Raw genomic sequence first — 26,560 nt, forward strand, 5'->3', positions numbered from 1 at the left:
CATCTATTGCTTCTAACAGCGCTCACAAGCTTCAAAGCCAGGTATAAAAATGCCTGCAGCAGACTGCAAAAACTAACCCTGTCATGTCCTGAGCCTCCTGATTTCCTTTGGCAGAGTTTGGGCTTTACTAGGCCTATTTCATGTGCTTACTTGAGCATCACAGACATTTTGAGGGACTGAGTGAGGGCGACTAGCCTGAGGCAACATACAATCCTTATGGAATACCATCTCTGCAGAAAAAACATCTTGCTAGCCCCCAAGACAAGATTTTGTGGTAGGCTTAGACACAGGATTGATATCCCACGTTATCTTATTCTAGCTTCTGTAACTGCTCTTCACATGAGCTCTACAGCTAGGTCGCTCCCAGGTTCCTGCTGAGCTCTTTTGCGTGTCCTCATTCAGCTCTTCATCACCGGAGGTCAAGCCTATTGCTTTTCCGTTTCTTCTCGGTTCCTGGACGCATCCCACACACGCTCCTGTATGTACTAACGCAGGCAGCAGCGGCGCCTTTAGAGCGGGCCGCCTCTGCCAGCGCCACCGGAGGCCGTGCGCAGCCTCCCAGCAGGGGCTGCCGCCGCCGCCTGTCCGTAACGGCCGAGCGGAACGACCGTTAGCACACGTCACACGAGCAGGAGGCGCGCGCGCATGCGCGGCGGGTTGGAGGCCTGCGCCGCAGCTGGCGCAGGCGCAGCGGTGGGGGGCTGCGGCGCAACATGGCGGGCCGAGGGGGGCGCGGGCGGAAGCAGTGTGGGTCGGCGGCGCGGGGCGTGGAGGCGGTGCCGCCGTCGGCGCCCTGCGCGTGTCCCAGGTGGGCGAGGGCTGGCGGCGAGGGGGGAGGCGAGGCGGCGGCGGCGGCGGCTGACGGCTGCGGTCTGTCCGTCCCCGCAGGATGACTCGGTTCTGCCCGCAGTGCGGGCGGGGCGTGGAGCCGGCTTTCAAGTTCTGCCCGGGCTGCGGGGAGAAGCTGCCACCGTCGGGGGAGGAGGCGCCGGCCTTGGCCGCCCGGACGAGGGCGGCGCCGGCGCCGGAGCCAGCGTCAGCGCCAGCGCGGCGGCCGCGGCCACCGCCGCCGCGGAGCCCCGCGACCGTGGGCAGGGGTGAGCACCGGGGCTGGGGCCGCCGATGCCGCCGCGCTGGCTGCTGCGCGGCGGCGCCGCCGCCTCCAACCCGCGGTGCCTCCACAGTGAGGAGCGGCTCCTGGTCGCCGCGGAAAACGCGGAGCGCCTCGCTGGCGCCGCTCCCGGAGGACCAGGTCCTGACGGACCACAGCAAGCAGCGCTGGAGGCTGGTGAAGCTGCTGGAGCAGGGCGGCTGCGGGCTGATGTACGAAGGTGCCGTGGGGCCGCGCGCAGCGGTTGGGCGGACGGGGGGCCGGCTGCCCGTGCCTGCCGGCTCGGGGACGGCCTGCGGGCCCTCGGCGGCTCTCTGCGGTGCCGCTCAGTCCCGAAAACGCCCGGGAGCCGCCGCAGTTCGACGCGGCGCGGAGGCGGCGGGTGCCACCCGAGGTGGCGGCGCTGCCCGTTTCGCGCGGGGTGTCTGAGCCCGCGGGGACTGAACGTCGGCGCTGGCATTGACCTGAGATTGAGCTGGCGGGGGGATTCTCCGCTGTTTACCTGTAGCTGAATCGGTAGCTCTTCCTCTCCTTGGATTTAGGTTCAAAACCTAAACGTGACCAACACGGCGCTACAGGAGGTCCTGTATTCATGGATATTGTCGGTATTTACAGACTGTCAGTTCAGGGTTCTCATCCTGATTCAGGGCTGAAAGAAACACCACAAGTCGTCTAGGCTGCCTCTTAGCTGTTTACTGCCCGCTGATCTTTCCCCTCATCTAGTTTGAAGCTTCCGAAGGAAACATTTGGATTTTATTCTCCCTTGTTAACCTGAAAGCACTGTTCCAGTTGCCCCCCCCCCCCCACATACACACATTGGTATGCTTTGCCTGATGCTTGGCTCGAGTTTCTTTTTACTTACTTATCTTAATGCCCAGCCTTCGTTATGCAGCAGCATATGTGTCTTAAAAAGCTGCGATGTTAGAGTAAGTCAGAATTTCTGTTACAGTGCAGGGCATTTTTTTTAGACCCACCTTCTTGATGGTGAGCAGCAGATGACTCGTGTATAGCAATGAGTCCAAGAGCAGGAGAAGAGAGACTACTCCAAGACCCTGTAACGGGTGCAAATCTTTTTGGAGGAAGAAGGCCACATGTAACTTTAGCATCCACACAGAGTAAAAGAGATTTTTGGCATGTCTCTTACAGAGACTTGAAAAACTACAAAGTGAGCTGTTGTGAATTCTCAGCAAATGAATTGGAGGTACTTTTGAGATTCTACTAATGATTTGTTCTTTACGTATCATCTTCAAAGTGCCCCACTACTGTAGCTATGCCTAGATGCTACTGTGATTTAAGCAGAACTGCACTTGAAGCATGTCATGGGTGCTGTGCTTCTGGAGCAAGGTAAGAACTATTTTATAGTAATGTGGGAAGATGCCCCCACAGTGGATGCTTTCACAAAGACGAAGAGAAAGAAGCAGAGGATCAGTAAAAGTCAGCTGCACAGGCTGTGTTTAGTGGTACTGTTTTTTCTTTCAGCAACTAACACTGCAAGTACCTCTTTTCTGTGCTCCTGTAACTACATTTATTCCATCCTTCCACAGCACAGTCAGCATCTGGAACCTGTCCTCAAAAGCAAAGATACTCCCTGAAACTTGTGAGTTTTGATCTATGTGGGTAAGGAATAGTATGGAGTGTACTGTGTCTAGGACCTGACCCATCTGGCCTGTATGACTAGAAGTGTAGGAGGAATTCAGAGAAGATCATTACAGAAGCCCCCTCTAGCTTGAAGTAATGCGGTCTCAAGGCACAAGCCTCACTGCCTTCATGACTGTCAGTGCATTTCCTTAGAGAAATAAGAGAAAGAGCACCAGAAAATAGATATGAGGCCTTAAAAAACAAAACAAAACCCAAACCTTCATTCCAGATGGTTACCCCCTAGACCCACTAGGCTGTCTGTAATCTCCAAAAACAAATTTAGTGGTATAAGGTAGAGATTTTGTTTCATAGATCTAGTATCAAGAAGATTGAGATGTCTGACCTGCTTTTTTCATATATGACAAGAGTGCATTTTTCCTGCTGAAGTCTGAGGGACCTGAAGGAGTTAGAATTTGATAGGTAGTGTTGACGAACCAGCATTGAGAGACTTTCTGTATTGCCAGAACACATCTATAAATCACATGGTGATTAAAGTTCTGAGCCAGCTTCCTAGACACTTGTCAGAGACTTGGGTTCTCCAGAAGTGTGTTATTTTCAGTAATATCTGTTCAGCTATTGGAATTCAGCTGACTTCTTTTCAGTAATTCACAAACCAAAGTGAAAGACTGTTTTCTGCTGTCTGCTGTGGCCCTTGGTGGTTGCTCATGTCTGGGAAAACCAATAAGGACTAATAATTTTGTGGGGAATCTAGATGTGCCCACTCTTGTAGGTATTTGAAAAGTCACTTTTCTGTTTTATCGGAGAAGAGCCATTTAAGAGGATGGAGAAAGAATACAGTGTTAATGAGAAAGGACAGTTAAATGCTGCAAAAATGGAACCAGCAGGTGGGAAACTGTAGCTAGTTCCATACATAACACTTGCAACTGCTGTATTTTGCAACTCTGGCACCATATGGCATTTTGCTCAGCAGTTTGCTGACTGCTTGCCTCTTGCCCTTGCAGTTATGAAGGACTGTGGGGTATAGTATGGCATACAAGAGCATTTTGATTCTTGGGTTTGGTGGTTCAGATGGGTGGTACTGAGAAAGCACGGCTCTTTGTGGCTCACCAGGCAAGATGTGTAATACCACGTTGCAGAGAAAATGTTCATTTATGTTGTCTGGGAACCGTTGCTCTTTCGCAGCCCTGGCCAGTTGTGGGTGAGGCTGATATCAAAATAGCCGGGATATAAAATTGCTGCCTCCTCCCATGCAGAAAGCATGTGTTCTAAGTTAGCTTGTAGTATCCTGAGAACATAGACACACTTGTTTGTGCGTGTGTATACACACACACACACATATATATACTTACGGAGACTATATGCATTTCAGATCACTGGGTAATAGCAGTAGTAAAAAGGCAGTAACACGAGTATAAAAAGAAGGATTCTGAAGAATTCAATACACTACCCAGACACATAGGAAACATCATGAGTACTGCCTTTCTTGCTTATCTTTTGCTTTCTGACAGTTAAAGTGGTACAGCTGCTTTTTGGAACTTGCACATTTGTAGGAGTAACATCATCCATGCTGTAGATAAGAAGGATGCCTCTGGCTCCTTTTTTTTGCAGCTTTGGGATTAGAGCTTGCTCCAGTTTGCTAGATGGTCTATATTGTCTAGGTGATTTTAACCCACAGAGAGCCCTAAGTGGTAGGGCTTGAAACTTCCATCTTGAGATGGCCAATTTCTTTTTCTGTGCCAATGCTGGGAGTTTGAGGTTGTTAGATGCAGCATTACACAGTGAACCAAAAGACCTGAGCTCTGTTCGCAGTGCTGTTGCTAACCTGCTGCTTGATTTTCTTGGAGAGTTTGTTGCTTTTTTTCTTTAAAATGCACAGTGAAGAGCTTGTAACAATCTAGCGCAAGTTTCCTTTTCTAGCAAGGAAGTGTGTAGCTTAAGTAGCATACCTTGATCTCTGTGCTCCTTTTAGGATGTAAAAGATGGCAAGATCTACAATGAACAGAATTTCTTCCAGCGAGCTGCAAAGAAAGCCACAGGTTGGTGCTCCTTGAAAGGGTGAGGACTGTAGTATGTGTTAGGAAAATTGGCATCCCTGTCACACAAGCTATGAGACTTTCTCAGAAGTCCAGGCTTGAATAAACTAATTCACTGCTTGCTCTGTGCCAGAGTGCTAAGCAGCTTTGTCAGGTGCCTGTTCTCCCAAGAGTGGCTAGGCACCTTTGGACAGCACAATACTGACACTGAAGCACTTCTCAGAGCTCTCTTGCCATACCCCTGCTTTGTACCGTGGTCTCTTTGGTAGCTGTTTAACCCTGCAGCTTAACCTGCCTTGGTTTCCTGGTCTCAGCTGCCACTTGGCAGCTGTACTTGATTGATCCAAAAACCAGAGTGTGGTCAAGCTGACTATGTACATGGACAGGAGTTTTGAACAGGGGTGATAGAGGAATTTATGTCAAACCTGGAAGAGAAACTTCAGGAAAGTCCTTAATCAAGTCTTTCCCAACCCTTTGTATATAATTTGCTCCTCCATCTCTCTCCCCCCTGCCTTTTCCTCTTCCTTTTCCCCTGTTGTGAGCTGCCCAGGGCAGAGCATGCCTTTGGAGAAGGGGAGTGTAGCTTTGACCTAGCCCCTCTGTTCTGAAGCTCCTCAGCAGTGTCTTCACTGCTCTTTCTTGTTCTCTCCCCTTCTAGTGGAGAAATGGAAGAAGCTGCATTCTGTGCCATTGCTGGGTATCCCCGATTGCCTTGGCTTTGGACTCCATGGAGATAACTACCGGTGAGGCGGTTCTGTGCAATGCACAGCTGACTACTTTTGCCCTAACATCCTTCATTCCTTGCCCATCTTCCTGGGCTTTCCCTCTTCTGTCTTTGCTATCTGCTGTTCCTTTCCTTGCTGTTCCCTGGGCTCGTAACCTTGTGTATTGGTCGTATCTCATTTCCTAACAAGGGGTTTGCCTCTCTCATTGCCTTATTCCCTTCAGTTCTTGTGTTGCTGGTGAAGTCATGGCTTTTGCTGCTTCTACTGATGCCAGGGGACATCACTGACCTTTGAACTTAACATAGAGAAGACTGTATATTTGCAATATGGGATCAGCATACATCCTTTACAAGGAGGTTCTGTTGTCAGAAGTGAGGGAGTTTGTGTTAACTTGAAGAGGGATCCAGTCCAGGCAGATTACTTGATGAGTGTCTGTTGCAGAACTGCTGTATCAGGTAGGTACTGCTAACTGTGAAGTCTTTGTCTCTTGTAGGTTTCTGGTGTTCCCAGACTTAGGACGAACCCTTCAGTCCATCCTGGATGATGGTTTAAACCTACTGAAAGAGAAGGCAGCTTTTCAGATTGCAGTCCGGCTGGTATGTAGAGAAACTATCTGTTCTAAGCAACTTGTTCAGAAAATGCCTTTAACTTTCTCCCTGAGCTTTAAAAAGTGTTAATGGCTGTGGAGATCATCAAGGGTGTTGGCAGAGGTCTTTTTAGTAGTGTCTCATGAGCCTGTTAATATGTAACCTTGAAGGAATTTGGGGTAAGGATAATAAGAGAAACCCGTGACACTTGAAAATCAGATGCTGTCACACATGGTGCTTGTGAGCTCCTTGACGCAGCTGCCAAGAGCAGGGAAAGAAGGTCGAGTTCAGTGCCAGCCAGGACGCTGACAGAATCGGTGTGGTTCTGATGTGTTTGCCTCCTCTGTTTACTCATAGCTGGACTGCCTGGAGTACATTCATGAAAATGAGTATGTGCATGGGAACATCGCAGCTGAGAACATCTACGTGAACCCAGCTGACCTCACAGAGGTAGGGAGTAAGAACAGGAGGAACAGAGCTGTGAGTAAATGGCAGTGATGGTAGGCTTGTAAAGGAGGATAGAGCAGCACAGAAATGGGAAGAAAGTGCCTGCTCTTGGGCAGGAGGAGCAGTGCGGGCCATGTAGTGCTCAAGCAGGTGCTGTGTGTAAGATTGCGAGGTACCTTGTAAGCAGACTTAACGCTTGAAGGATGTTAACGATGCCTTAGCTGCCACCATGCCTCTGGTGTGAGGAGCAATGACTTCCTCTGAAGGGAATTTTTAGGCTCCTGCCTGGAGGTCTCTTTGGAGGAGGCGGAGTAAAGGAATAATCTCTGGACTTGGCCCCAAGCAGTAGCACTTAAACATTGTGTGTTCTTGATGCCTTCTAGGTGACCCTAGCGGGCTATTGCTTTGCATTCCGTTACTGCCCGGGAGGGAAGCATGTGGCTCATCGTGAAGGCAGTAGGACCCCTCATGAAGGCACGATAGAATTTATCAGCCTAGATAGCCACAAGGGAGCAGGTGAGTCTGTTGTCTGATATAAACCAGCAAAGCTTGTCTAGAACTATTCCCTGTATGGTAATGCTGTCTGGAACTAGGCCTCCCTGCTGGCATTTGTGTTACTGCTGCTTTCTAGGTATTTACATGCACCTGGAAAACAGTTCTTCTTCGAGATACTTCCTTTTATCTCTCCTTAGACCACTGGTGGGGAGCTTGCTAGGTAACTCAGCAGCTGCAATAAGAGGTGCAGGGATGCTCCTGTTTGGCTGCCGCAGTCACATGAGGAATACAAACTGGGCTCCTTTATGCAAGCTTAGCAAGAATCTGTTCCAAGCCAGACTGGATCCTTGCCCAAAACAGTCTTGCAGCAGCCTCTGCACTGACCCCAATGCTGGAAAGGCATTGAAATGCCCCTGTATCTCTCCTATTTGGGGTGGGACTGTTTTCTCCCAATGTTCAGTGTCCTTCAGGGGCTGGCGAAGGGGGTTTCCCAACTGTGTGATTTAGCAGGCTTCTAGAAGTATTGTTGTTAGGCTCTTGCGTTGCCTTAATTCTGTTCTTCAGACTTGCACCACTTTATGAGGCTACCTCTGTTTTACAGAAGGGGAACCTAAAATAGAGATTTCCAAGGCTGTGCAGTGAGTGCCCTGCTATGGAGAGAACCGAGGAACTGCCTGTGCAGCCAATGATGGGCAGTGTTCCCTTTCCATTAGGAAAGGGTTTCCCTGGTCTTGCAGTTACTTGGGCTGGAGTCCGTACTCTTTTGTGGAGGAGAGGTGCTCACCTGGGCCTGGTCTGTTTTTCACACTTGAATATCTCTTCCTTCCCATCAGCACCATCTCGTCGGAGTGACTTGGAATCTCTGGGCTATTGTCTGCTGAAATGGCTCTCTGGCTTCTTGCCTTGGTCTGATGAGCTGACTGAAATAGAAACTGTGATAGAGAAGAAGGCAAGGTAAACAGAAATCATAAAATCTTTTGGAAATGTTCACATCAAAGCAGTGAGAGAGGATTTCTGACTGAAGGGAGATCACAGGATGGTATTGGGATACAGGTAAATCCATACTGCTGTAAAGACTGACTCTGGAAGCAGTTGGCCAAAATTCTGTCTCCAGCTGAAAGGGCATTTGAAGCCCAATCTCTCCTCCATTCAGAACGTGGCCATCTGAATTCACCTTTTTTCTTTTTTTCTTTTTTTTTTTCTTTTTTTTTTTTTTTGTCTCTACTGCTAAAGACAAGTTGTTTAGGTCCCTGCTCTGTTATTCACTGTCTGACAGTACTTTGCATTTACTATTCCAGGTACAAGGGGGATGTGACAGGCCTCCTCCAACTGTGCTTCAGGCAGAAATTGATTCCAGGTATGGGCATGTTCTCTGTGACTGTGGAACTTGGGAAAGTAGGACTGACTATACCTAAAGTTTGAATGTTTTCTGCCATGGTGTGCTAGTCTGGGATGGCTTCCAGTGGTGGCAAAGCATGACATAGGCAGGCCCCTCGTGTGAATGAATTCCTTGTTTCACTTTGCTTTACAGCAAAACAAGGATGGTTGATGCCTATTATCTGCACTCATGAGCCCTGCTAAAGGCAGACGCTCTGGTGGCTTCGAAACCACAGGATTTTAGGACTAGTGGTCTTTTCTGCATCTTTGAGCTTCATGATACTGGTTTTTGGTTTTGTTTCCCTCTCTGCAACTAGCCAGGCAGATGATCTGTCTACTGGGAAAGTCCATTTGACAGCCTTGTAAAGATAGTTGGGGTTGCTCTGCTGCTCTGTGCAGCGGTGTTCCTTGTTTTGCAGATGCCCTGCAGAGCTACCTGCAGCAAATAATAGCACTAGGGTATGAGGAGAAGCCTGACTATGAAGGCCTGCGGCAGCTCTTGAAGAAACCACTGGAGAAGATGAAAGCTTCAGCTTATGACTCATTGGATGTCAAGGTCGTACCCTAAGTAAGTTATGTTCAGTGTGCAGCAGCACAATGCTCCTTTTCTCTACCTCAGCCTTCTTGCTGCTGTGCTAGTGGGAGTGCGTGAGCAGCACAGTGTTGCTGCCCTGCTCCGCTTGCTATTCATAAGCACCTGGGATGCTGCAGGCATCGTATGTGTTTCTGGAGCAGAGGGAGTGAGGATGGAGCGGAGTGTTCTGTGAACTGTCTCCAGGTGAGACTTTGGGGCTCCTCCTGATGTCAAGGGAAGCACTGGCCAGGCTTAGACTATGTCACAGTATCTATTTCTCCAGATTTTTCTGGAAATAACACTTGCCTTCTCCCTCCAAGGGCAATAAATAAAGGCTGAACAGTCTGCAGGGGTGTAAAGGTGCTAAGAAAAAGCAGACCGTGGGAACTCTTGATTCTTAGAAAATGCAGCCAAGATCCTGGATTTTTTGCTTTTCCTTTTCAGATGCCAGCTTGTAGCTCTACTGGGCACAGTTGCTGTTTTATCCATGCGGGTAGCCTCCAACCTTGAAAAGCTAACTGCTGATTTTGATGCATAGAGCCCAATCAATTTCTAGTCTAGAGCTGCATCAGCTTAAACTAGTGGATAATGTAGGAGGCCCAGGTGCACTGAGTTAACTCATCTGTTTACTCCCACTTCTCAGAAAGAATTGAACAAACTGATCAATGATGTTCTTCTTTTGTGCCTTTTTTTCAGATCAAAAAAGTTTGCACACGAAGAGTTCAGTTCAAAGCTTTCTGCAGTGTGAGGCCTTTCCAGGAGATGCATCTAACTTTTATCTACCTGTTTTAGAATTGAGGTTTTTAGAGGTGATATTCTCTGGCTTTAATGTGACCCAATGCTGAATCTTGAGCCACTGCTATAACATGTCCCAGGTGATGTGAAGGCACTGCTGTGTGGCAAGTAGTTGTAAGCAGTAGCTGGGCAGCTAGCTGGAGAACTAAAATCAGGGACTTTTTGTAACTGTATAGGCAATACCTTGTTTTGTAATAAAGTTCGTGGACAAGCACTCAGGGCCAGTCTCCCTTGGTTAGTAAGCATGCTCAAGGCCTTTCTGTAGATTTTGGTTTTAGGGATGTTGTAGCAGTGTGAAGATAACTTTCAGTCTAGTGTACATTCCAGCTGTTTATGATCTTAATGTAAAGAGCTAAGAGATAGTCCTTTCTGAACCTTAAGCGTAAGACCTCACCCAGAGCAATACCTCCATTTAGTATTATGGTGACTTGTTCAACCCAACTCAAAACTTCTGCTCCCCCAAGTACCACCTCACTTCTCTAAACCCCCAATTCAGTGAAATGGATGAATGGGAGCCAGGGCTGGCACCACAGCCATAAACATAAGACAGGGAGTCATGTATTTAAAAAAAAATTTATAAAAAGTCACTACACTGTATCTGAACTGTTGCTGTCTGCCACAGTGATTTCTAAAGAAGAGCCATGGAGTCCAGTTCCAGTGTTAAATTCAGTGACATCTCCTGGAAGTGTTCTGCCTTGATATTTTGGTACTCACTACCTGTTCTTAAAGAGGCAGCTGTTCTTTTAACAGTTGTAGGATGAAGCAGCTTTAGCCCAGACTTGCTAGGTTGAGGTCACTGCAGATGGTTTCTTCAAAGTTGTTACCACATGTGAAATTTTCTGCTCTGTAGCAGTAGGAAATGCCTATGCTGTCCTTGCAGATTGAATCCAGTAGCGAGGCTTAAATTAGAGCTTTCAGTAAGTATTACCTGCCCTTATTGCATTGCTGCCTCTGGTTCTAGTGTTCAAGTGTTATTTGTGCTTTACTTGAGGACACACTATTGAATATAGCAAGGAAGACTGTGCAAGACAGGAAACAAAATTAAGTCACTGGATGGAGGTGGCAGTTCAACCACACTATTCCAGCATATGCTAACAGTTCACAGATAGTATTACTGCTGTATCAGGCAGTGAAGTGTTAAGGCACAGAAGGGCAGTTTTTCAGGTGAGGGAACACATGGCAAGTGGGGCTAAAACCATGTGAGAGGTAGGTTAAAAAAAAATGCACAAACAACAAAAAAAACCTGCAGAGCCTTCATATACCTCTTGATTGTATCCATTAAAAAAAAAAAAAAAAAAAGAATAACACTTAGATCAGTGCAGCAAGTGGTATATACACAGAATAGGAAAGCACCAGCAGAGTAAGATAGCACCTGTCAGGAAGGATAAGGTAGCACAGCCTCAAAAAGGTCTTTCAAGTATAAGAGTTCAAGCATAGTGTTACATCTAGTAACCTGGGAACCAAAGCTACTTCTTTTAAAACAGGGCCAGGCCTCACAGTGAAGTAAGGGGCATGACACATACTCTGCTATGAAGGATTAACTGGCGAGGCATGATGCAAAATGAAGTGTAAATTTCATACATCGAAGGGTCTTAATTTGCATAGGATCAGACAATAGGGAATACTTTAAAAAGGCAGCAATCGAGAAAGGAAATAGCCCAGAAGCGAGCTACAGAAGCACAGGATAGGTTTGCAGACCATGATAGGCAAAGTTGAGGGGAGGGGGCACTTCTTGGAGGTATTGACAATTACTCACTACCACCCTGCACGACTACACAGAAACACTGCTTCCAGAAACCCTATAGGAGTAAACAGCATGAAATCAGAGACTTAAAAAGCCCAAGTTCACCCTTTCTTCACTGTGTTCTGCAACATTTTTTCGCTTGACTTGTCTTCTGTCACACTTGCCATCACTAGGCCTAGCACAGACTGACTGTAAACGTGATTTCAAGTAGTGAGGCTGGCATGGCCCCTTGTTCATGGCACTGCCAAGACACAGTGCTGAGGTAGTTTTGAGAGGTACTCCAAAGCTGCCTTCTACAGAAGATGTAGGACTGGTGCTGTTGACAGAGGAGTAGCCTGAGCTCCCTTCTGCATTAGGATTTCTTGGGGTGAGATATGCTGGAAGAACACAAGTGTCATCTGGCAGCTGAGTCTCACTCGGTGGTGCTGTGTGCTCAGACCAGCCTGCAGCTAGATTATCTTCATCACTGGAGTCCTGACAGCAGTGCTCTGCTGGATCCATATAGACCACAGTTACATCCAGGATTCCACTGGGAGCTGTCACTACAGGATAATGAAAGGAAAGGTTATCTTTGATTTGGGCAACACCGAGAAGACATGCGGCATGGAGTAAGAACCAAAAAAAGTAGACTCTATGTCTACTTAAATAGGGAGAAGTGGGGGCGCAACTAACTTTTGTCATTTAAAACAGGGACGTGCCTTCCTCAACCTGTTCAAGCAGACACTGTCTAACAGTTTACACAGTGAGAAGCCAATCATAGTGTTCGCAAATCATGTGAGTAATACAGCATTCACAACACTGGTCACAGGCAAAATCCCTGGAACAGAACCATTCTGCACAGTTTAAGTATTCCCCTTCATTCAGAGTTTGGTCCTCTGTCACAGCACTACCTAAAAATGCTGTCCCACTCTGAAACTCTAAGCACCTACAAAATCCTTCATCATGTTCTGAAGCAGTATGAAAAGAAGGGGTATATACCTCTTAAAAAAAAGTTTAACATTTAAGACCACCATAGAAGCAAAGGAGTTCTTCCAGAATGGTCTTCCTCTGAAAGTTGCCCAAGGAAACAGGTCTAAGCAGAGACAGATAGCTAAATTTTGTCATCTGCTTTTTTATAAAGAGAAAAAAAACCCTCACCATCTCCATCTCTCTCGCCTTCGCTTTCCTGATCACCTTCGTAACCAGAGCAGGAGTCTAAACTCCAGTCCAGGAAATTGTCCAGAAGACTTTCTTCCTGGGTGGATAGCTCAGCTGTGGGTGTAGTCACAAAGCTGCCTCTGTCATCCTGAATGCTGTCTTCTCTCCTTCTGTAGTGCACAAAAAAACCCCAAAACAACAACAAAAAAACCAGAAATCACAAATTAAGTCTTTTAAAACATATGCCAGTTAAGAATCAAATTAAGATCAGAAAAATTGATCACATTTTAGAATGGAATTTCAGGACACTGGAGAAGAGGAAAGCCTCATGCTAATCTTCCTGGACATTTACAGTGATGAGTTAATACTAGCCTTTTAGTTCTCTTTCCAGAGGGAGAGCTAAGGAAAGTCTGAATTTCCACCATATTTGTGTGCAAAGGGCTGGGTTCTGGGTCCTCCTGCTTCACACCCAGCAATGAACACAGCTGACTGTAACTCATCATCTGAAAAAAAAAAAAAAAAAAAGAGAGAGAGAGAGAGAGAGAGAGAGAGAAATCCACACAGAGTCAGAATCAGTACAGATTAGATAATGCAGTTTCATCTGGCAGAAGGGAGCTATTTCTCTTTATTTGCTAGAAAATCCTTCACAGCAAGTTCTTGCCACATGCACTCAATGATATTATTCACAATCCCAGCAGATATAAGTTTTTAAAAAACATAGCATTATTATTATTTGCATGTTTTCTCCTCACAAAAAAATCCAAGAGTTACTTCTCATTATTTGAAGTTTTGTACATCCTGCCATATGGCTAATTTTACTCTGAGTGTCAGGTATCACAAAGAGAAAGAGCTCACTCACCTTTTCTTTACCTATTTCTTCATAACGCTCATCTTCAAATCGTTGTTTCACTGCAGTTAAAGACACCTGCCTATAGTCCTTTGGGACATCATCATGGAAACTGGAAAGAAAGATTAAAGCCTCAATCTGAGAATGGATTACGTGAGCCCATGCTAACAACACCTGCCAATTTGAGTACTTTTCCACTGTCTAAGAGCATTTTATCTCAGCTTTGTGTTAAGGAAGTTGGTGTTTCAGCAACCAGATAGGCCACTTGGTTTTGAAGGCATATGAGCATCCAGTTCCTTTTCTGTTCCTTGAAGTAAACAAGCTTTTTTGCCCTGTACTTTTCCAGAAGTGAGCTACCTTTGCTACTGGAACATTTCCTGACATTTGCTAATAAGCAAGTCAGCCTTATGAAAATAGTGACATTTGGCAAGCCGAAACTGCTAGCCTTAAGCAGCATCACGTCATCTGTAATGCAGGTCCATTACCAGTCAGGGAATTACAAAGTTATCATCGAATTGGAACATATCTAATGTTGCCCTAGGCCACAGTGTCTTGTAATGGGCTGGGGAAGAGGGAAAGCTGTTCCCCAAAGCCACCTTCTTCATTTGGAAAGTCTGGCTGTATGGATGCAGCATCTCTGGAAGAGTTGGATTACAAACATTCATGTACCCTCCCCAGAGTTCCAAAGGTTTTACCATTTTTGGTGGAGGCTTAGCACACATGGCAACAGGTCTTCAAGAGAGAAACCAGTGCATTCAGACAGCTGGCTTGTCCAGGGATGTGCTGCAGAAGAGAGTACATACTATCATTTCGTGAAGCTTGGTAGTTCTGTAATCACACAGATTTTTTTAACGGGATAAAGATCATGATCTTCTACAAGCTTATAACAGCTTATTCAAATTTAGAGCCAGCTTTAAGGATAGCTTTGCCTGCCAAACTGAAGTTATGGCTAGCTATATTGTCTATGCTGTAGAATTAATGGCAGAAACCTTCAGTCCCATTTAAACACATTTGTGTTGTATAATGCTAACACTCTGGTTCTTCATAACTATAAAGCAGCAAAATAAAAGTGAACACATCTCTGCACTCTGAAGTCTTACACCTATGCCCTCCCCCCTGCCCTCCCCAAATGACTGAGCTCTTGCCCAAGAAATAAGAAAACATGGGTCCCTTAAAGGACAAGTCAGACTGACATACCATGCGCAGCTCCACTCAGGAGGCTGTTCCTTACCTTGCTTGTGTAGTACCTTAGCCAACAGCAGTGCTGCAGCAGCTAGATGAGCTGGGGAATACACGCAGAGGCTTGTGTTCAGGAGTGACAGTTCACAAATAAAGCTGTAGAGGTGAAGAGTTCTTCTTTCCAGAGACACTATGTTTGACAATACTTCTTCATAGTCCACAACAGTAGGTATCTATTACACAAAGGAGAACAGAGGTTGGCAACATAAGTCAAGCAACAAGTATTTAGAACACAGCTGTTCCTAGCAGACCCTTTTCATTACCATAGGTTTTTTTTTTTTTGTATGTTTTAAATAATGCTACACTGATATCGATATACTCCCCAGTAAGAGATTATATGACCTCTGAACTTGAGAGTTAAGTTTTAATCTCTACACAAGGGCACACAGTTTTGTATCAGCGGGTTTTTAAATGTGCAGTGTCTCCACAGCTTATTGAGAACAGTTCCATCAAAAATATCTTAGATATTATTACGAAGCAAGAAAGGATCCACACTTCACTGCTTGTTATAGCAGCTCAACTTCAGTAGCAGCCCAAGGGCTAAGCATTCCATCCACTTTCCAAACTCACCCTTATCTTTCCTTCTAAGGCAGAAATGATCTCACCCATCATTCTGACTAGATCTTCATATTTGTACGTGTTGTCTGTTAACCACACAGCTTCCCGTATTGTCAAGATTTCTTTGCTGACGAAACTGCAATATTAAATATTATTAACAATTGATCCCAGGAGAACCTGAACATGTGCACCTGTGCACTGACTTTTTGGGGACAAATAAATGCACCCAAGATGACCAGAGTTAAACAGCTTCATAAAGTACTTGTCAAAGTCATAGATCAGGTACAAACTGGGAAAGAGGGAACAGCAGCTCTTTATTTTCACTTTAAGCTGGAACCATTTATTAGAACTTTTCTTATTCATCACATTTAAGAAAGCTCTCCCAGGTTAAGATGCAAGATATATGCAAGAATACAAAATAATAACACTCTACTGCACCATGCTTGTTTATTCCTGTGAAGTGCAGGTCTGCTCATTTGATCACGAGACTAGACTGGATAACAGTATTGCTGCAGTTGTTCCTTATAGGATTATTCATGCTAATACTGTGCAAAAGACTTTATTTGCTGGTGGAAGGCATTTACTTTCTAAATAGAGTTTCTGCATATTCAAATATGTTAAGGAAATAACATTTTGCATGCTATCTGCAGAGACCAGGAATGTTTGCATGTGAACACAGTTCAAGCAGCAGTCAATGCAAAGGGAAGCCAAAAAGTCTTTCTTCCAGTACTAATATTAGCAAGGGGCCAGGGCAGCACAGGGTGGAGCTGGAGTAAGGTGGAAGGGAAATGGGCAGGGCAAAAGAAGCTAGAGGGCCCAAGTGAATCTGAACAATCATAGTAACTGCTTGTGATCATCAGTCATAATCCCTACCGTGTGCAAATGACCATGCAGGCAATTCCCAGAAGTTGGAGTCGAGCCCGGGGTACAGGTCTCAGCTTCAAATAACGATCCACACATCCCACTGTCATGTGAAGGCACAGGCTAGAAAAATCTTTCATGGTAGCTACTTCTACCAACCAGTCAATCAGGATGTACCTAGAATGGAGAAAGAGACAATCTGCCAGGTTAGAAGCCATTCAGACCTGGGTGGAACATTCTCCCCATACAAGTCACCTCTCCACTGAAGGGCTCCAAACCAAGAAATTGTACCAGAAGAGATCTCAGAAAAACTCTATGTTGCACCAAGATACAGATTTGCAGCCAGAGGCCTGTTGTCCTCTTAGTGGCCAATGGTTCTCTTAAGTATTTTGTGAAATGAAATTAAAAGCTACCCTATAATTAATAGGCATTTATAAGTCAGGAGGCAAAAGATCACTAGTCTAGAAAACTGGAGTGTAACTATAGCTCCAACAAGTCAAACTACTTCTAGTTTTTAAGAGAGCTTTTCAGCCTTGACAGTTGCAAGGCCTTACATTCCAAAAGAAAAAACAAGAGAACCCCACACCTCACATTTCCACTGTGGCTCAAAATAAGGGCTCTAGTACTTCTTTGCAAAAGTGTCATGTGTTTCTTTAATTGTACATAATGCATGGTAGAAGTACTGTAAAGCAAAAGGTTCCATCTTCCAGCACACCACATTTTAGATCTGTTAGATTTGTTTCCCTCTATAGATGTAAAGGCAAACAAATAATGTTTTCTGGTGTGTCACAGGCAATGCAATCTTGCAGACCTGGTTCCTGCATTTGAGTTTTTACCTCATTGTTTCATTCATTCCTTTCTGCACAGTGAAGATGCTTTGCTTGCTGACAGGGAGAGAGGCTTGAAAGATCTGAGATACCATTTCATTGGAAGATTTTGCTTCTAATCCTAGTTGGTTTCCATTCCCACAAGCTTTAGCTAAAGCTATCTGTAGTGGATAGAATACAAAAGAAAATGCTTTTATCAAATGCAAACTAAAGCATCACGGGATAGTCCTGTAATTTTCCTGTAGAAAATGGAAACGGCCAACAGGACAAACAACTTGAAAGGTAAGGGATAGGTAGTTCTTAGCCGGGCTTAAATGCTGAACAACATGCCCATTATTTGGTGATAGGCCTTTAATTCTAGCAAAAAAAAATGGATCCTTGCTCAGATCGCACCACAGAAATGCAGTATTTTCAGAAGAGAGTGACTCGCAGAGAACACCCATACACACATGCACATTATTCAGTAATTTTGACTCTGTACCTAACGGGAGGAGTCTATGCTCACAAAAGAGTATAAAACACTGAAGACAGATTTCTGGGGAAAAGTCAGATCTTACCTGTGCTTCCCAGCAGCCCTTTGCTGCATAGTCCCTTAGCTTCCTGAGGCTTTGGAGGTATCTGCCAGGATCTGACATCTAATGAGAGAAATGTAAACAGATTTCAAAAACCATTAGCTCTACACAATGAATGGAAAGATCATAATACTAATATTCAGAAAAAAAAAACCCACCTCCTGTGGTTACAAGTATCATCTCAGCACCAGTCTGTTTGCCAACATCGTTTTTAAGAAACTTACTCCAAGTTCTTGCCCAAGGTCTCACAGGAAATGAGACAGGTCATTCAGGATTCCAACATATTTATAAATGATGACAGAGGCAGCCTCCCCACTCCCATTCCCAAGCAAGCAACCTGATTGCTAGCCAGTAGCGACTACACCTTTGGCAGATTTGGCATAAAGGAACTTCTGCTTGAACCTTAGCTATAACTGTTCATGGACTCATTTATTTAAAATGTCAAGCTTTATTTGTGAGAGCTCTTAGCGCTCTCCTTAATTACGAAGTAGGTAACCCATGAGGAAAAGCAAAGTCTTTCTGCAGCTGTTTATCACACATAAGAGGTCCAGATGTTACACTGGAAAACGCTGCGAGTAAAAAACAGAAGTTACTTACAGCAGCCTTTCTGTTACTTTCCCAAAGGAGGTAGGAGCTGCTTAAGCAACCCTGCTTTGAAGATTCTTCAAACATTTCAATGGATTCTTTTCTTTTTTCTTCATCCTAAGAACAAAAAGCATGATGGTATTTATGCTGCTCAGCCAACCAGGCACCAGGCCTCAAAACATCAGCAGCTGCAGAACAGCTCTGTACTGAAAGCTATGGTACAGCATCTACTGGTTGGTTGCAAGTCCTCTCCAGGCTATAAGGGGTGCTACCAAATCCACTCAGTGCTGTCCTGTGAAGATCCAGGCTCATGAATTAGTTGGCAGTTTTCCTTAGCTAGTACAAAGCTTTTTAGGCTGCTCACCACTGAAGGTTATTTATTTTGATAAGCATTAAGACTGGAAGCCTGCCTTTGAGGTCTGGCCACAATGCAAGCCCATAATAAGCCAGAACTAATTTCAGTTCTTCTAAAATTAAATAAACTGAGTTGAAAACATTGTTTTAAACAATCTGCAATGTATACTTATTGAGCAGAAACTCCTAGACTATTTGAGCAATACAAGAACATTTGATTTTTATCAAGGTAAATGGAGAATTAGTATTACCAGAAAGTCATTTTCAGAATCACCAGAGACATTAGATTAAAAACACTGCTCACCTCAAAGAGACTTAAGACCTTAGCCAAGCAGTGGAGAATGGATCCTTTTTGAACCTGAAGAAAGCATTAAAGTCCCATTAAGGAGGAAAAAAAACAATAAATAAATAATAATAAAAAAAAGAGAACAGCAGCATTTTTTTTTCCGAACAACTCTAGATTATACTTTTGTTTGCCTTTCAACCATTCCTTCCCCTTACTTTTCTCAATATTTTGTTATTTTTGAGATATAACCAGATCTCTCATAAGAGACAGTACAGGCCTCCAACACTCACAACACACCCAGTGTAGTTTGGCTGCAAATTCAACAAAACAATTGATTCGTGGTCGTTTAAGCAGCAAAGGCATAAGAGCAATTTGGGTAAAAAAATATATTTTTTTCCAGAAAAACTAGGCGGAGCTACTACATTATCTTAAAAATCAAGAGAAGAAAGAAATCTTACTTTCTCCAACTGACATTCTGCTTTGAGACTTTCATAGACCACAGCTTTACAACAGCTTCCACTCAGGGACCAGGGAGGACGAATAAAAAGCCAGATAAAAGGGGCTGCACGCATGTTCAAACGCTCCGTCAGACTGAAGAAATGAGATGCCTTCAATCCATTCACTTCTGCACGACCCTCGTCGGAGATGGACACTGAAAACAACAACCCCCATACACACACACCCCAAAACAGATTAGAAAGCAGTTTATTCATAATATGTTCTTGGTGTTTAGTCCAGCCAAGACAGTCAGCAGCGTCACTGCTGACAATAGGATGCAATCAGGAAAAGATGGAACAGTGCATTCTCTTCAGAACTTTAACAATCAAGGAGATAACAAAAGAAGAAAGATTTTACTGCAACCTGCAGGAACATACATTCCTAAAACTGGAGGGCATTTTGTAAATGCCGATATTCAGAGCAATGTTAATTCTTGTCAGTGCGCAAACAAACAAAACAGTATGCAAATCGCCTGCCTTGCCAGAACCCTCTGCAATAAGGTTCCTCCTTCAATCACCAGTCCCTTTTGTCACATCTAACAGTCTAGGTAACCAGTCAAGTTTGATCAGAAGTTTTCAGAGTATGAGCGCATAAGCTCTACATTGACTAATTTTGTGGGGTATTTTTGTTTGTTTTTAAAAAAACAACATTTTTGTACCATAATATCATTTAACAGCTAACAGGTTAGTGGCCAATGCTTAAGTTGGACTGAAAGGTAAAACTGAAGAGGTACGAAAACCACACCCTGAAGACAGCAAACTGGCTCTACTAGTACAAAAGCATCAGTGCCCAAGGCACAGGAGAAACTACTCTGCAGGTAGCCAGTAAAAACGCCAACCCTGTGACTGGACAATCAGTCTGATCCGCAGCTAGAAATAAGCTTCAGTTCTCTACCCTTCCATCTGCCACACCACTTTCCCCAAGAGCCCAAGTACAAGCTTCCACACTTACAGCCTTCATTGTACAGGTATGCTATCCCCAGCTTCACAGCAGCTTCAAAGTTACCCTTTTCAGCAGCCCTAAATTGGGATACAGAGAGGATACTTCAGGTTTAAGTCAATAGGTACTTTCAGGCCCTCATCCTTAGACTAGTTACTACAGCGTAGGCCAGGCTGTGAATTTGATGCAGTGTAACAAGTGTACTCTAACCACCAGCATATGTGCTTCTGCCACAGAAACTAAGCGTAAATTGCGCCTGGGCTTTTCTTGCTGCAGCCCTTTAATGCACCCATGTCCAAAACAATTTGACAACTCTAAAGGAACTGCTTTCCAATCCCATGCAACACCCCCAATGCCAGAATGCAGTAACATATTTTCACATTTGCACTCTCAAACCTGTTACCAGATAGTCTTTAGAAGAACATTAAACATGCATCAGAGCAGAAGCAACAGTAAAAAATGAAGCAATTGGCATGACATTAGTGACCAATACTCTTCAAAACAGAGATAAACAAATAGCCTCCTTCCTTTTTAACCAGATTTATCATTATCCATTCAAACACCAGTTTTAATGAAAAATAGGTAAATGTCAGTATTAGGTAAAAATACTTTTTCACAAGAAGTGATTAAACAAGCCAAGACTTAGAAATATGGTTATATTCTAGATCCTCCAATTTGATTTGCACATGCATATGGAAACAGGCTCTAAGAACATAAATAACACAGGTTTAAAATTTTAGTTTATGCTACATCCCACCATGGGATACTACTGCATTTCAAGAGAAATAAAACTTCAGTATATACAACAGGCCATGCTTCAATTAAAAAGACAACAGTTCTAACGCGCACAAGGGTATAGACATGAACTCAATAATTCTTCACCACAGCAAGCAAAGACTTCTACAAGAAAGAAAGGACAGTCAGATCTCCCACATACAGTAGAAGTTGCTTCATGCTGGATACCTGGCTTGAAACAACCTCCTCTACAATCATAGACATATTGATTCTTAAAAAGCTTACCTTTCAAACATCTTCAGATTGTTAGGAGAAGGCCATATTTCTTGGAAACTCGCACATGCCCAAACACTAGCATGATTATCCACAAGGTATTTAAGATGCGAGTGAACCTGTGGGGTCAGGGTGTGTGCATATAAGAAATCAATTACAAAAAATAAGGGACCAAAAAAAGAACAGTTCTTTAGCAATCTAATTTTATGTAGGTAGCAAATTAACCACAAATAAGTCACAATTGTTTTTCTGCCCAACCATCACTAAGGCAAGAGCTGCCAAGCTGAATTATATTTTTCAGTCACAGTGATCTGGTAGAACTCCCACAAAAAACCTACACAAAATACTCAAATACTGCTGCTCATCTTGAGCTCAAGTACTGAGAAATAAAACTGCTATTAATACAGCAAAAAGAGCTGAAAGAAACCAAAGAATATATGCAGCAGTTAGATTTACTCTGACACGAGATGCTAGCCTTTCCCATGTGCCGTCCTGGCTCCTAATGGCAGAGGTAAGCCATAGTGTGGTGCAGAGGGGAAGCGATTAGCATACTCACGGCTCTGACTGAAAGGATGTCCTCAGCAGGAAGGCCTTTCAGGACATGAAACAGTACATCTTCAGGCAGACTTAACAACGTCAGGACTCGGGGCCGTTTTCTTATCCTTCGCTTTGAAGGGAAAGCAAAACATCTGGAACATCTACAGTGAATTACTGTGGAAAAAAAAAAAACAAAAACAAGAAGTCCACCTCAATTAGCCATGGAACAGCAGGAGGAAAAAAAATGCTATAGAATATACACATATATAAACACGCAGATCAGCAGTGTTACTGTACCTGTTCTACTTTACCACTTATTCAAAGACATTAAAAACAAACACATTTAGCCTGAAGTGATTAGCAGTTTTAGCTAGGAAGAAGTGAATGATTATTTTATTTTAATTGATTAATCTGAGAGGCTCAGAACGGGCAACTTGGCCAGTTCAGCTCAAGTCCTCTTCATTGAGCAGAATCCCTCCATAACCTAACTGCATCATTTTAATGATTTTAGTTAGACAGTCACTTCATATACTTCCCCCATATCCTGACTTTTCCTCTCAACTGACAGTAGTCTTCAAAGGTGACCAAAGAGATTAAGAATTTAACACCCGCCAAGACAAAAGCCCATCTTTCCAAGAGGCCACTTGTCTGCCACGGATGATGGAAGACGCCAAAGAAGCAGGAAGCCCTTTCTTGAAGTTTCAGCCTCTCATAACATTCAGAGACCGAAGCATTACCTACATCTTCTGTTCCTGTTAAGACAGAGTTTACACTCAATGCATTAGCCAGGAGTGGGAAACTACCAAACATATGAGGCAAAAAACAAGAAAAGCTTGAGAGTACCACTCGCTGAAGACACCTCCCATGGTAGAAAGTCCAATCCTTTTCCATCTGCTGGGGATAGCATAGCGTTTAGACTGCCAAGAAGAGGCTGTCGCTTGCCTGTGCTCAAGGGCATCCCACACTAACAGCACACTGACAAACAAATGTTAGAAATTCAAATCAGCAAAAGCTGCCAGGAGGACAAGAGCATGTTCCTCATATCACGACTGCACGTGGTAGAGAAGGATTGCTCCTATGTTATTGGTTGGGTAGGAGGATCCCCCTCAGCCCCAATGTTATTTCATGCTCTGCTTCCTTTCAGAGCTCCATCAAGCAGCCACAGAGATATCAGCATTGCTCAGCGTCAATCTCTTACCAAAAATAGCAGTAACCCACTCAAAGCAGAGCTCTCAAGAGTAGCTCACGCAAGCAACAGATCACACAGAATGGATGAGGTTGGAAGGGACCTCTGGAGACCATCCAGTCCCACCCTCCTGCTTGAGCAGGGTCACCTACAGCATGCTAGACAGGATCACTCCAGGCAAGTTTTGAATAACTCCAGAGAAGGAGAATCCACAGCCTCTCTGGGCAACCTATTCCAGTATCGCCATTGGGTCTATTGCAGAGACAAAAGAGGGCAGACAGGAGGGCTCAGAAAACCAATTCTGAAGTGAAGGTTTCAGTCCCACAACATGAAGGCCCACATTAGGGTCTGTGCTAAGGAAGACTTCTTGCTTGTATTTTTCAAATTAGGCTTCTAAGTCCTATACAAAGAGATTATTTTTGGAAATGTAGTTACTGACTTTCTAAAATACGTCATAGAAGATAAGACTCCACTAAAGAGGCCATTCATTTGCTACACATGGGGCCCCACGTTTTTACCCTTCTTCTGCTGGTTAACATCTAATTTGAAGTCTTTTTGAAGTGAATTAAAAAAAACAGTAGAGTCACAGTAGTAATATAATATATACGGCAAACCACAGCGTATTATCTATGAAGTAAAACAAGTTAGACTTACACAAACTCACTAGATTATAGTGTCAAATGTATAAACTGAAGGAACGGTGCAGCTCCTAAGTTTTCTTCTCTTTACAAGGAAATTAAAAGTTGGAAAAGATAGATAATTTTAACAAGGAAAACATTTTTCCTCCATGAAGTTCTTCCTCCTCTGGCCTACTCTACTACTTTCGGTGTTTTACCATCTCTTGGCAATAACCTCGCATGTGGAAAGCCTCATAATATAGTGTAGCTTTCTGGTTCTTTACATAGAGCTTGGATGAAAGACTGGAGAAGCAATAAATTGCATTTATTTTTGAGAAAAATAGAGCATGTTACCAACTGCAGTTTCAATGAACGGAAAAATATGTGGACTGTCCAGTTATAGTGCTCTCTCTCACCCACCAGAATTGGGAAGTATCCAGATTTATGCACTGCATAGCCAGTCTAGAGGTTACAGATGATTTGTTCAAAGCAAAGTTACTGCATCAGCTTCAATTACTTTACACAGCTTTTTCAGCTGGCAAAGTGAGTTTCATCTGGCTTTTCAGCAGAATTCTTAGGAATAACCTGCAGATTCCCAAGGAGACTATAAACAACCACTATAAAGCCATCATGCTAAAATAGCCTTTTGTGCTCATCTTAGTGTATATACACTATTAACTTCCTTGGCACTTCAGGTTTAGTGGAATAAACCACCAAACATTATAGCATCTGCTGTCCCAGTAGAGCATGTACCTATCTGCTACCTGCCTTTTCATAACCGGCTATTGCCAGAAAATAAAAGCCTTTTGACATGTCCAAGGAGAATATTACTCTTGTTTGCATCCCCTTTCCTTTTCTGGGCCAGTTCCAGCAGAATTATTGCAATGAAAAAGAAAAGGACATCTACAGTGCTATGCCAACCTACATGAACACTGGATGACTCAGGTACGTGAGTCCTGAGCAAAGCAAGATAGGAAACAGAAAAGGTCGTTTCAAAAGCTAGGAAGTCACACAGGGAAATCAAGTTGTTACTTCACAGGATCAGAGATCCGTTGTGGTTGGACCTGCAGAGATCCTGTAGACCTACCCTACCAGGGCAGGCTCAGCTTCGGCAGGCTGCATAAGGCTGAGTCCAGCTGGGTTTTAAGGGTGGTTTCGAGGATCTCCAAGGATGGAGACTCCACAAGCTCCCTGGACAACATCTTCCAGCATTCAATCCTCAGAGTAAGAAAAACGCTTTTTACATTTAAACCAAGTCTCCTGCATTTCAGTTTGTGCCCAACAACTTCATAGCTGCCCTGTATGCTATTCTGCACACGGCCTACATTTCTTCACAGCTGGCTTCAAAGAAGCAAAGGGGGGCTGAGCTACATCCAGCAATTACAGGCTATTTACAGCAAAAAACAAACAAACAAAAAGGACTAGAAAGCGTCAACCAAGTAAGACACGAAACCTCGGTGCCCCAGCAGCACCGAGAGCCGTTTCTGCTTGCGATGCGTAGGTCTGCGGCGAGAAGCCCTTGGTAGAGCTGGGGAGGGCTCCGGCCAGAGCGGGACATGTCCCCGCGGCAGAGCCCCCCGCCGCCCGCCCGCCCGAGCGGGCCGCGCCGCCGCCGCCGTTTGAATTTCCGCGCGCGCGACGCGGAGGGCGGATACGCGGCCGCGCCACCTCGCAGCCCGCCGCCTTCAGAGCTCCGCTCCGGAGGGCGCCCGGAGAGGCAGCCCCCCGCGGGCGCCTCTCGCAGCTGAGGCAGGAGGGAGCGGCGCCCCCGCGGCGCGGCGCGGCACAGCCCGCACTCACCGCCCGCCTTCATCTCTGCGCGCCTCCTCGGGCAACCGACCGGCACCAGCGGCCGCCGCGCCCCAGAGCCGGCTCCGAATGAGGCGCGCCGCGCGGGGGGCGGGCCCCAAGCCTCTGGCGGCGGGCGGGGCTCCGCATCAGGCCACGCCCCCTACGCCTCAGGCCACGCCCCCTCGCTCCTCAGCGAGGGTCAGGGAAAGCGTGCGCGCCGAGCACCGCCCAGGCCACGCCTTCCAGGGGCGTCGCCCCGTCCCGACCGGAACTCCTCCCCGCCTGGGATAGGCCCAGAACCTGCGAGCGACGCCTACCAGCCGCGCGCACTTTTTTTTTAAACCCAGCAGGCTCTGTGATTGGTCCTAAGGCTAGTTGGAGGTGGTGCCTACCCTGCCCCACGGGCCGTGATTGGGCGTTGAGGATGCGAATTCGAATTGGGGCAGTTGGCGGTTCGAGCGTCTCGCTGACTCGGCGCCTGGGGCGCATGCTCCCAGAGCAAGCCCTGCCCTCAGCTGGGGATGGGGGGGCTGCGTTGCCATGACAGCAGGCGCCCGTTACGCGCCCCACCCCCAGGCGGCTGAAGTGACGTCGTCCTTGTCCCGTCACCGTGTAGTGTCACTCAAGCACCCAGGCGCCATGGAGGGGGGGGGGGGGAGGAGCGCCCTGCAGCCTGCAACTAGGGCGCAGGGGAGGCCTCAGCCCCTCAAAGGGCCTGTGGGCCGTGAGCCCCTCATCCCAGCAAGGCCTCTGCTGGCAGCAGCCTTCCTGCCACCCCTCTCACCCACAACCACTTGCACCAATCCTGGAACTACCCCACACTTAAAACAGACAAAAAAAAAAGGGGGGGGGGGGACAAAAAAACATAAGGAAGATGAGTTTTCTGGTGATCTCTTTAGCTCAGCAAAGCTTTTTGTGAGGCTTTCAGAGAATGACAGCCGGAAGAGGAGCTTTGGTTTGGTTAGGCATCCAGTGACTGTGTAGTGATTTGTGCTTGTGAGGAACTTCTCGGCCCTCAGGTGCCTTGAAAAAGCATCAGCAATCTCAGCACAGTCAAGGTCTCTTCCTGGTAGCGTTCATGTGAGCTTTTTTTTAAAGGACTGCCTTGAATTTTAGGAGTCCAGGTTATTTTTTGGCTGTAGAACATGAAATCCTGGGTGCTTTTCTGTGCAGACGTGAATGTAAGGGCTGTGGATAGCTTTAAAAATAGCATTATCTCTCAAAGTAATCT

At 45.3% G+C, this 26,560-nt stretch overlaps 2 protein-coding genes across 2 annotated transcripts; one reads left to right on the forward strand and one right to left on the reverse strand.

Annotated features, from left to right (window-relative positions):
* Positions 1–729: 729 nt before the first annotated feature.
* VRK3 (VRK serine/threonine kinase 3) lies at positions 730–9,957 on the forward strand. Its single transcript, XM_062587927.1, has 13 exons — positions 730–808; positions 889–1,097; positions 1,185–1,331; positions 2,656–2,708; positions 4,680–4,746; positions 5,402–5,486; positions 5,962–6,064; positions 6,413–6,505; positions 6,886–7,018; positions 7,831–7,951; positions 8,296–8,354; positions 8,794–8,942; positions 9,645–9,957. Exons 2-12 carry the CDS (start codon positions 890–892, stop codon positions 8,940–8,942), a joined length of 1,218 nt encoding a protein of 405 aa, XP_062443911.1. The 5' UTR covers positions 730–808; position 889; the 3' UTR covers positions 9,645–9,957.
* Positions 9,958–11,565: 1,608 nt separating this feature from the next.
* CCNF (cyclin F) lies at positions 11,566–25,351 on the reverse strand. The gene is made up of 17 exons (XM_062587926.1): positions 25,339–25,351; positions 21,755–21,909; positions 21,211–21,317; positions 20,203–20,270; positions 19,212–19,405; positions 18,772–18,825; positions 18,126–18,230; positions 17,514–17,591; positions 16,966–17,117; positions 16,142–16,306; positions 15,281–15,404; positions 14,703–14,883; positions 14,167–14,254; positions 13,484–13,583; positions 12,997–13,127; positions 12,625–12,794; positions 11,566–12,029 (listed from the first exon to the last, which is right to left on the reverse strand). Exons 1-17 carry the CDS (start codon positions 25,349–25,351, stop codon positions 11,566–11,568), a joined length of 2,349 nt encoding a protein of 782 aa, XP_062443910.1.
* Positions 25,352–26,560: the final 1,209 nt, after the last annotated feature.

Source organism: Rhea pennata, chromosome 15, assembly GCF_028389875.1.
Source record: "Rhea pennata isolate bPtePen1 chromosome 15, bPtePen1.pri, whole genome shotgun sequence".
NCBI classification, from domain to species: domain Eukaryota; kingdom Metazoa; phylum Chordata; class Aves; order Rheiformes; family Rheidae; genus Rhea; species Rhea pennata.